The sequence below is a fragment of the Ruditapes philippinarum genome, unplaced genomic scaffold (assembly GCF_026571515.1).
Source record: "Ruditapes philippinarum isolate M1 unplaced genomic scaffold, ASM2657151v2 ctg292_1_1_1_1, whole genome shotgun sequence".
Lineage (NCBI taxonomy): Eukaryota > Metazoa > Mollusca > Bivalvia > Venerida > Veneridae > Ruditapes > Ruditapes philippinarum.
The window spans coordinates 218,976-231,397 of record NW_026861516.1 but is presented as its reverse complement, the minus strand read 5'-3'; the positions used below and the strand labels follow the sequence as shown (position 1 = coordinate 231,397).

General features: G+C 31.0%; 1 protein-coding gene across 4 annotated transcripts in view; it reads left to right on the top strand.

Moving 5' to 3' along the window:
- The window catches only part of LOC132715898 (alpha-mannosidase 2-like), a 68,982-nt gene extending 58,670 nt beyond the window's left edge, over window positions 1–10,312 (top strand). For all 4 annotated transcript variants that reach the window (XM_060699008.1, XM_060699004.1, XM_060699005.1 and 1 more), the window contains one exon: window positions 1,501–10,312. In XM_060699008.1, coding sequence (XP_060554991.1) covers window positions 1,559–4,789 — 3,231 coding nt within the window. In that variant the 5' untranslated portion in view covers window positions 1,501–1,558 and the 3' untranslated portion in view covers window positions 4,790–10,312. The remainder of the gene's footprint in view (window positions 1–1,500) is intronic.
- Window positions 10,313–12,422: the final 2,110 nt, after the last annotated feature.

The window sequence follows — 12,422 nt, the reverse complement described above, 5'->3', positions numbered from 1 at the left end:
CCTATTAGTGTCAGAACCCCGGCCATTCATCATTATTAGTGGTCAACAGTGTAGGATAATTATTACAAATAGACAAATAGTTTGTGTCCAGGTATTGTTGTAATGAAAACCAGGTAGATTCCCACTTAGCCAGATAATTTGCTCTGTACATTTTTCCTCCAACAGACCTGTGTGGAATGTTTGTCTGAAAGCAAGTGTCAATGTCTTCTATAGCTTTATATAATCCTACATTTTATCATGTATTCAGACCCTAGTGGCTATGATGTCCAATAGAGTTAATTCCTGACATTGTGTTGTTCTATCTTATACAATTAAATCTTAATAGACTGATAAAAGTGATCAGGTCTCAAGAACATCAAGACATGATTAGATAATATGAAAAAAAAAAGAACAATAAAATAAATCTCCATTATTATTTGTAATTCATTTATTTTAATATAATTGTAAATAATTATTTTGTCTGTAGTAATGGTTATTTATAATTGCAGAATTGAATAGAATTTATACGTGTAAATTGATAACGTATTAAAATATATATATTGCATTATAAATAAAAGATACATATAAAAATGGTAAAACTTTTAATTTCAAAATATTAAGCATTTATATACAACAACTGATTTATAAGTTTGATGAACACTCAGGTAATTTCTTCCATCACAATATATCAAATATATTATATTCCAGGAATCAGTTTAGAGAGAGCTTCAAATATTTAGCTTCTAGCTAATATAAATAAACATGTTTAAACTTAATTAATACGTTACACAATATTTCATCAGTGTACAGATGCTTGTTTATTTGTTTGTATTTAATTCGCAAAGAAGAAGCGATTCCATTACTAGATTATTCAGTGCCTTGTGTACTGAAATGTCACGTTTTACTGTTTTGTTTGATTGAAAAAAAAAATCAGTGTACTGAGATGCATTGTTGATCAGTGTGAAGGAGTGCATTACACAGTACTCAGCATTTATTAGTCAGTGTAATTAATTACATTGTTTTCTGGGAAGATCCGCTCAATTAACCTGATTACCAGTCTAACCTCTCAGGGGACCAAAAACATTTCCCTATGTAATGCTCACTTGGTAAATAAATAATCATAGAGATAAAAGGACAAGTTTACTGACAGTCTTCCACAAGGATACAACAACAGATTTTATTGGTTGATTCCATTTAAACCAAATAAAACCTATTGTTTAAAATCTGGGTTTTTTGTGTGTAAATAATCGTTGTTTGCAGTGTTGTGCAGTAAAAATACGGTAAATAGAAAAAAATAAGGAATATTTTACTAGCAGGTACCTTTTCTCAAATTAAAAATAAATGTGTTTTTGCTGACTCGGTTTATTTTATGAATTGGAATTATTCCCAGTCGACTGTTTCCTATAAGATTATGTCTACTGATAAGGAGCTCAGTTTATTCTAACAAATTAATTATTTTACAGAACTGTCATTGATTTTATTTTAATAGAATTTACAAGATGATTTATGATATATTTTCAGATGATGGCATGACGAAGATGTTGATGAAAACTGTAACCCTTAGCAGACTAGTTCCAGGATGAAGTTTCAGCAGAGATTAATGATGGTGTCTTCTGCTGCCATGCTCGGGCTTGTGTTTATTCTGCTCCTGTACAGTCCAGGTGTGATGCACGTGCCAAGCGGACATCATGCTACACGACATCGAAGAGCACTCTCCATCGACTATGATTTTGATCCAAGTCAGTGGTCAGCTTCATTACAGAATGTTCAGTGTGAGCAAAATTCAGATTTTACAAAATTAGACAATGCTACAATTTTTACGCAAAATCTTCCTGAAAAGACAAACTATAATTTATACAAAAATAATCAATATAAAATGCAACACCCGCAAGTTGAAGGAAACAAAGAGATGATAAATGTGATTATATTACCGCATTCACACGTAGATGCAGGATGGCTTCAATCTGTAGAGGAGTACTACGTGAACCATGTGAAAGGCATTCTCAATAATATGGTGAAAAAATTAAATTTGTATAAAGATATGACATTTGTATGGGCGGAGACTGTGTTTTTGTCAATGTGGTGGAATGAGTTAGAAGATGACGTTAAGTATCAGGTAAGACGTCTGCTACAAAGAGGTCAGCTTGAGATCGCGCTTGGCGGTTGGGTTATGTCTGATGAGGCATCAACCCACTATCCTTCTGTTATTGATCAGCTGATGGAAGGCCAGCAATGGGTGTCTGAAAATTTACACACAAAACCAGTCAACAGCTGGGCCATTGACCCTTTTGGACATTCTGGAACTATGCCGTATCTATGGAAACAATCTGGTATGGAGAATATGGTAATACAAAGAGTTCACCAAGCAATTAAAGCAACCCTTGTTTCTCAGAAAGCTTTAGAATTCAACTGGCGGCAAAACTGGGATTTTAGTGGCACCAGTGATATACTATGCCATGTCATGCCGTATGTTTACTATGGAATGCAGTACGCGTGTGGTCCAGACAAACAAATTTGTGCAATGTATGATTATGGAAAACCAAAATCATTGAAAGAAGAACCAACTGGTAGGGAGATAACTAAAAAGAATATTGCTTCACAAGCAAGATACTTGCATGAACAGTATAAAAAGAAAGCAGGATTGTACAAGTACAGTACAGTATTGGTGCCTGTTGGTGATGACTTTAGGTTCGACACTTCCCAAGAATGGGACAAGCATTATCATAATTACAAGAAGGTGATTGAGTATATAAATAAACAGAATTGGAATATGACAATTCAGTTTGGAACATTGAAAGACTATTTTAGATTATTAAGACATGAAGAATTGAGTAAAGGTAAAGATGTTGATGGGAGCTTTCCAGTATTGAAGGGAGATTTCTTCCCGTATTCTGACCAGAATTCAGAATACTGGACAGGATATTTTTCTACACGACCATTTCATAAACAATTATCACGTGATATTGAGAATAACCTGCGTTCAGCAGACATTTTGAGTACATTAGCATATTCTGAGTGTAAGAAACATGGTGTGGATTTTGAACGCCATCATGATGTGGCCCGTCAGTTACAAGAAGTGCGTAGAAATTTGGGACTATTTTTGCATCATGATGCAATAACAGGTACTGCAAAGCCTCATGTTGTTGAAGACTATGAAAATAAGTTATTAAAAGCATTCAATCTGTCACAAGATGTTATAAGTATAACCACTCAAAATCTGCTTACATACTGCGAGCACGATGACCCAATTATCTTAAGTCCAGAGAGATACCGAAGGGACGCTTACAGTCTACCTGGAAAGTATACTGTTGCAGTCATGAAACGTGGCACAAAACTCATTTATTTTAATCCAGTTGCTCATGAGCGGACGGAAATGGTTACATTAGTTGTTGATAGTTTTAACATTGAAATAAAGAATTCCCAACAATTTAACATTCCATTCCAAATAAATCCAGTTTTCAAATCTGCAACGAACTTTCATGAGTCTCAGTTTGAAATTGTCTTTCAGTTGGAAATTCCCGCATTTGGATTTGAGACGTACACAATATATCAAGTGGATAGAAACATTTATGGTTATTGGTCAACTGTAGAGACACTAAATACAGAACCTGTGAAAAATAACGAAAATATGAAATTCAAAGTGAGAAACTATGGAGACATAGATAGAATAAGTAACATAGAAAATGAGTTTATGAAAGCAAGCTTTGATAAGAAGGGGGTGCTAAATAGAATGTATGATAAATCATCAGGAACATTCAGTAAAGTTGAATTAGACTTTATGAGCTATTCTTCTGAAGGAAGTGGCGCTTATATATTTTATCCCTCTGGTAAAGCAGAAACCTTATTAGAAAAAATAGTTCCTAAAATCAGGGTAATTAAGGGACTATTTATGGAACAAATTCAAGTAGTGTATAAAAACATATACCATTCCATGACATTGTTTGATATAGCTAGTTCACAAGGACAAGGTTTACATATTGAGAACAAACTTGACATGAGGGCCAAGGATATGTCAGACCATGAAATTATTATGAGAATTAATAGTGATGTGAAAAATGTTGACGGTTCTTTTTATACAGATCAAAATGGCTACCAACTAATAGGGAGAAAAACAATTTTCAATCGTAGAATAGAAACTAATTATTATCCAGTTACAACAATGGTAGTTTTGGAAGACAGTGTAAAAAGACTGACCTTACATACTAAACAGAGTCATGGGGTGGCTTCGCTTCATCAAGGATCGGTTGAAGTGATGTTAGATCGTAAAGTAATGAGTGATGATAATAGAGGACTTGGCGAGGGTGTGTTTGACAATAGACCAACCATAAGTAATTTCATTCTTCATTTTGAACGTAAAAGTTCAGCAATTCCTGTGAAGAATTTTCACTTCACTTTCCCGTCTTTAGTTAGTAGTGTAATAAACGAAGGATTGCAGCAACCTATCCAGACAATGTTCACTACAGTGAGAAATGATATCCTCCTGTCGAAATTCCATCCAAAGAATCAATCTATTCCATGTGATATGTCTGTTGTGGGTTTGAAAAATTTAGTTACGTCGGACCTAGTCTATAATGGTTCCAGTTTAATCATTCATCGTAGAAAATTTGACTGCAATTACCTGGCAGCAGGACTACAGTGTCCTTTATCTAGGACTAATCCAACTCTTTCTTCATTACTACCAAATATACCAATCACTAGCACAAGGGAAACAACTCTTACACATTTACACAGTAAGGGTAATGTGCCCTTAGATATGGAGCTTTCCATACGTCCAATGGAAATGATGTCATTTCTTCTTGATTTATCATAGCACTTAATATAAACATTTGTGTAACACTGTGATCTCAATTTTCAGGCTCCAACTGTTATCTTATTTAAGTTTTCATTAACTTTTCATTATTATGTTCATAATTTTAAGACAATTATATTATTTTGTGTGCTAATTGTATTATTTTAATGCACTTATCCTAGCTTCCTATAAGCATTTTCTATTGCAAGAGTGTTGCCATTAATTATATAAAGTTAGGGAAATTAGTTTAATTACCTATCACAAAGTATTATATAATTAACATTTTTTCAAGATTTATATGATTTGTCTTAGTAATTTTTTAAATTATCATGAAAAGAAAAGCTAGATAAGATGAAATATTTACAATGTTTAAAATTTATCTGTGAAAAAAAAAAACAAAAAAAACTTTGATTCTTATATTCTTTGTATTTTAGCACTGAAAGTGTACATATGTTTTCTAAACTTTAAGCTTTATGCTTAGTCATAGAAAGCTTATTTGCATTTTCTTTATAGAATTATTTCTAAAGTGCAAATAGCAAACCATTGTCAAATTTTCTTTGTGTTAACTTTACAGATCGAATTATTTCTAATTTTAAATAGCAAAGCATTGTCAAGTTGTTAAGTTGTATTCTTAACTGTCTTAAAGATTTGTATAACCCTAAGCCTGCTGGCGGGGATTGAATTCAACCATTTGACCAGTTTAGACAAAGATCAGTCATTGGATCATTGTCTACATTGTTTGCCATTCAATTAGTATACACATGTATTTTTAATTTTTCTCTAAGAATGTTTAACGATTTAGTGCAGTTTGAAGTATAACAAGTACTTTTAAGATATTTAGTATGATAAAGGTTAAAGGGACTTTACTGAAGTTTTTTAATATGACGGGACTGGAAATAATTTTTTCAAGATTAATGTTCCATTTGACATAGGTCTAGACCAATAACTTTTGAGCAAAATTTCAGATCATTCCCTCACTCCTTTTTTCCAAAATAATCATTCTTATTGTGAAAAATGACCCAAGTTTGTAAAGTATTGCAATGCTTTTAACTTAAATTGGGCTAAAAATAACAGAAAAAATATGATTTTTAATTTATTTCTAAGCACATACATGTATATTTCTTCATCATCTTTTGCATATTTTTCTGTTTTATGTAGATCTATGTAAGAAATTCAAATTTTATGTTTTTAGGCTTTTGAACCTCCGAGTGAAGTTCCTTAAAATTGTGTCACTTTGTACTAGACTTCCATCAAATTTCTGTAGAAAATGTATAAATTCCAAACTCTGATAAAAGCTAACTTCTAACTTGATTGATTATATATAAACCAGCTGAACCAAAATGACCATGGTGACTTGCTTTTGACACCAGTACAGTACAATGCCAACAGCCTCAACTTCTGCTGTTGACTGCTCAATTTATGTATATTGATATTAAAGTCTCTGCATACAGTACCAAATTTAAAACATGACAATTCCTAATACAAATTCATTAGAGTAAAGGTTAATAGAAATTGTCAGGGGATTGCCTTTGTGAATAAATGTAATAAAGTTCAGATTATTATATAATTAAGTTCAGTTTATTATATAATCAATTTATATGAATTATTACATAAGAACTAATTGCATATTTAACCAGTCAAGTTATCTGTCATGTGGTATAACTATTGCACATCTGTATTCTAAACTACCATATATTGTTAATCAGGCATGATGCCTCTAACTTATCTACTGTATAATTATTTCATCAGTGTGAAATACATATTTCATCAGTGTGAGATATATAAATTTTTTCATCAGTGTGAAATATATACGTATTTCATCAGTGTGAGATATATATTTTTCATCAGTGTGAGATATATATAAGTATTTCATCAGTGTGAGATATATATTTTTCATCAGTGTGAGATATATATGTATTTCATCAGTGTGAGATATATATTTTTTCATCAGTGTGAGATATATATAAGTATTTCATCTGTGTGAGATATATATTTTTCATCAGTGTGAGATATATATGTATTTTATCAGTGTGAGATATATATATTTTCATCAATGTGATATATATATATTTCATCAGTGTGAATATTTTGTTAGTGTTTTTAGCATTGTTATTTGGTAGTTATTGTCAGTGATAGAGTAATAGGTGCGTTGTTTTTAACATTAATGCTTTTAATTCCTGTCCGTCCTTATATAACATAGCACAATGACTTTGTTTTTTTTTTCTTTCTTGTAGTCGCAAGTGAAAGGGACTCCACTGAGGATTATCGACATGACGGGACTGAAAATAATTTTTTCGAGAATTTTTTTCCGTTTGATGTAGGTCAATAACTTGTGTATAACATTTAGATCCTTCGCTAAATCCGTTTTTTCAGGATTATAATTCTTTTTGTGTCAAAAAGGACCCAAAATTGAATAGCGTTGCAATGTTTTTCGCCCAAAATTGGGCTAAGAATAACATAAAAATACCATTTTCAATTGTTTCTGTGTATATTTTTTAATCATATTTTGCATATCTTTCTTTTTTAAAAGCCCCAGCTGACTTATGTAAGAAATTAAAATTTTATGTTTTTAGGCTTTTGGACCTCAGTGGAGTTCCTTTAATTTTATGTGCCATGAACATACATAGGGTCTCTGTCTGATATGAAATGACATAAATTATGTTTACTAAATATATACACAAAGATAAAACCTTATTTTAACCCTTATTTGTTACCCCACCACCCAATCAAACACATGACTGCAAAGATGATAGTTATGAAATTTTGTTACTGTTATGAAATTTTGATATTTTATATTGCATGTTACAGGCTTGATGCTTTTGACTATAAGTAAGCATGTAATAATCATAATGTAGTTGCCAGCCATATTTAGTTCAATTGTACATTTAATATGTATATACATATATGTAACAAAATACAGGCCCCTATATGGCAGTTTTATCACCCTGGCTTTTACATTTTATTGTACATGCAGATCATTTTGCCAATGTCATTGTTTTAATGTACAAATACACATGTTATTAACTTGCTTACCTTGTTGATATGTAGGAAAATATGATACATCATATTATAATAGCTGAGTAAATCTTTACAAGTAGATGCTTTTTATTGGGCCAATATATCTCTTGTCAGATTTGAAAAAAAGTAACTAAGATTTGTAGTTTAAATTTTATAGGCTGGTCAGACATTATTTTATTTTTAGCCAAGTAAGTGCTTGTGGCTTTTATGACGTGACCATGGTAACAGTAAAAAGCCAGGCAATCAAGTTAGACATAAATATCAGCAATCCGACCAGATTCTTTGCTCTTGGATGTTCAATTTTAATTAAGTTGATATTGAAATCTAGTCATTTAACAATAACCGTGTACAGTTTCAAAATCATAGCAGATGAAGAGAAAAAGGCTGTAAGATAAATTTAGCTTACTAGTGAAGTAGTTTTCTCCTCAGCTGTCACAAATGTTAAAGATTTTAGTAATTTTATTACTTGTTCTCTTTTTTCTTTATTAATATCTATATACTGTTGTTTTTCAATAATTGTACAATATACATTTCATGTGTTGAAGATTGAACTTGGAATGGATCACTTTTCTCACTTGTTTTTATTGCACATCTTGTTGCCTCAAGTTTTGATGGCTGTAACTGTATATAATTAAATGCAGCAGATATAGTGGTCTGCAGAGGCGCAGTGAAAATTTAGGGGTATTCTACCAGTAAGATTTTAATGTTATGTAAATAAAATCCCCACTTAGTGTGTGTCACTATTTAGCCATTGTTGCATTTGATGCAATTCCTTGTTTTTAATCATTCCATTGTATGTTGTTTGTCAGTTATATGTTGCAGTTGCAAAAATATTGAACTGTGGAACCATTTTCTATAAAAAAAATATAAATACTGTAATTATATATGTGTATTATAAAGACTATAATTGTTTTATTTCTGTTCAGAAGACATTCATCCAATAATATCTAAAAAATATTTCATGACTTGGTTAGTAATTCTTGTCAAGACGGAAATGAAAAATTACTCGAAACGATCAAGCCTTAACTCAGAAAGATCTTCCTAAACACTTTACAAAAGTTTTTAAAGTTCAAATTATTAAGTTTTTTTTATCACTTTGCAAGATAAATAACTGTATCTGGCAAACTCAAGTTTTAAAAAATTGTGTTGTTTTTTTTAGATATAATATATTATTATAATGAGGAATATTATTTTAGTCATTACAAAAAAACAACACCCAAAAACGGAGATTTTGGCAACACATTTCGGAATTTGTCTGAAGCACACTAGCTTATTTCCATTATTAAGCATATTAACTAGTCTGTTAGTTGCATTGTACTTCATTTATTTACAAGTTTAGGTAATGTCTTATATTTTCTTATTAAGACAGCTCACATATTTTCTTGCAAGTTTATGAGGAACAGCACTAAGCACTAGTTATTGTTAATAGCCTCCTATTTTACAGGTTTTCTTCGTATTTTTTGTAGGGTAATCAATAAGCGGAGAAGAAATGTAATTGAATCCTTTTCTTACTTCAAATATTCATGAACTGTATCTGCAAATTGAAAATATTGATTACATTTATGATTAAGAATGAAACTTGTAATTCATGTAACAAACCATGTTTCACACCATGGTAGTAAAAAATTGCCTAAGCAATTAATTACCAAGGACTGGTGTAGAAATAATATAAAATATCAAGAGATTTTTTTCTGTAATACAAAAGCCTGGAATATTTGTTGAAAGTGATTAATTATTACAAATAATCATTGGTATTTCCATATCAACTATGAAGAGAAATATCTAATCAGCTATGACATATTGTTCATTAAACAAACAAAAGAAAACAACAAGTAAACATACACATGTATATACATGTAATTTTGAATTTCAATTTTATAATGCTATAATGTTTACAACGGAACTAAATGTTATCTGAAAACATTTCTTTTTTTAGTCTTTAATAGCATAAGTAATAAAATTTGATATATTTCTACTTAACAACAGACAAAAAGTTGGGATTCAGTTTGGGTTGGGTTAGATAATATGCACCTAACAGATAAAACAAACTTTTTTTTATTGTTTTGGTACGAGAACAAAATTAATTAGTTCAGACAATTATGCAATTATGCTATAAGTAACTTCTGCTTAGTTTGATGTTATATATAGGAGGATATAACCAGAATAAGATCTGTATAACCAAACCAATTTCAACCAATGAAAATTCAGAAAGTTTTTTTTGCAATATTATAAAATACAATATTTAACTGTGAAACATTTAAGTTAGCATGCAAATTTGCATATAAATGAAACATTTAAGTTAGCATGCAAAATTGCATATAAAATAACTATTTCAGAAATATTTATTTGACTTGATGTTAAAAATGTAAAACATTGAATAAAACTGTAATAATAAGTTGTGTTGTAAAAGTTTGTGTAAATTTATGTTTGGGATATTTTGTACAAAAATGCGCTTTTTGTGTGTGACTATATGTGTACATTGTACTAATGAAATAAACCACAAATTTTATACAATTCGGTTGATTATTTATTTTCCCAGTCTATATATATGTGTGTATGCATCAAACTAAACAGTTGCTGATGTCCTGACTAAAGCTGAAGGGAGTGGCCATACAGAGTAGGCAGGGATAATGAGAAAGGATACTTGGGTGCGTGAGCCCCTAGTACATTGCGGCTTGAAAGGCCAGCTCTTAATGCTTGGTACAACAGCCCATATCAGGGCTAACCTCCTTCATTATTCTCACAGGTAAATGTATGTTTATGTGCTCATTGAAAGCTGTATAGAGACCTTTTGCACAAAATTAAACCTTTAAAGGCATGACTGGTGACACGACTGTAGGGAGTTCGTACTCTCCAGCGAAAGCTGCATTTTGTGCCTTAACAGAAGAATAAACACTCGAACCATAGACTTTATACATAGTAAAACTCATATCAAGTTTCAGAGAATTTCACACCATTATTGCTGTGAAATAGTCAACACAAATATCATTTTATTTCTTCGATATACAATGTATCAATCTAGCACCAAAAATGACTTGTCAATGCCATCAATACAGTACCAGGCCAGCTTACATACTTTTTAATTAAACCCAACTCTATGCAGTTTACTGTTTAACTTTTTGATATTTTACAGAAATACGAATCACTTAATAACATGGACATGAAGTTACATGGATTTGTCAAAAGGACATTTTTTGAGCGCTTTTTAAATCATACATTGTTAAAAAAGGACATTAAAAGTAAACTGTAAATACAGTAATGAAAAATTTAATTTTGTTGGGTTTTAAATTGAAGGATTTACCTCTCCATGTAAACCATGAAAATAGTGTGCCACAAATAATAATGATTTTGGAGTAGTTCTTTAAAAGTCCAGACAACTGCATTATACAAGCCTGATCAGGTTATACACATGTGGCTTGCAATCAGTGAATGAAAGTAGGCAAGTAACATAACAAAAACAACAAGTATCTTTTAATTAACATGTAATTTTAATATTCAGCACATAGCAACACAATTCCCCCAAAAAAGCATACTGGTGGGAGAGATAACTCCGACGCATAGATAACCCCGACACTTGATAAATATAATTTTTATAACTTTGTTTTTCAACAAAAAAGCATATGGTCACCTAGAAGTATAGGAGCAGGACAGAATGTGACGATTTTTTGTAAGTTTGTAAACTTTTTAATATTTTTCAATTAACTGAAACATTTCGTTGGCAAAAACTGCTTCAAAATGTTCTTTTTACTAAATTACAATGAGGTAGTTAGAAATGTATTGACCACAGGCCACTGACTTGGGAAATATTTTTGAAAACTTGTTTTTACATCAACAAAAAATAGATAAAACATAAAAAATGTAAAAATAAATTAACGATGCTGATTTTCCTGTCATTTTTTACTAAAAAATTCAAGTGTCGACTTTATCTACTGTTGAGGGGTAAAAAGACCATGTTTTGTATACCCCATTCAGGACCTTAAAGAAGTACCAATTTTCATTTTCATACATATTTTTTGTAGTGTAATGTAAAGTCTTTGAACTGAACTTTATTTGGGTGGTTCAATATTTAAAATATACAGGAAGATAATTAAGATATTACAAAAAATATGTGATTTAGTGTCGGAGTTATCTCTCCAACCAGTATTGCACTATTTCAAAAACAAAATAATGTTACAGATGTGTTATTATAGTAAACTTAAATAGACATTCTACACCACTTCCAGTTCATGAAGAATAAAATAAGCTACTATTTAATCATAATGTATACATTTAGTGTATCATTTTAATTACATATTCATTCAAAAACACTTAAGTAACTAAATGAAGCCTGGATTATAGGCACATAAATTACAATGAACTGGCTAAAATGAAACTTAAAAGAAGGTATAATGTAGTATCTTCAGATCTCCTCATACACATGAATACTAACTACAGTTGGTAATATTATATTTTAAAGCAGGTAAAAAAAAATCAAGACTTGATGAGCAGTGTGGTGGGGAGTGTTGACAAAGGTTCACTTTGATATGACCTGGCCGTGACCTAGTTGTGATTGCTATACAACCTGGGACTTTAAATTTCAAGTTCCAGACATAACCTAGTGTCAAATCATTCAGAGCAACATTCTGACAAAGTTTCA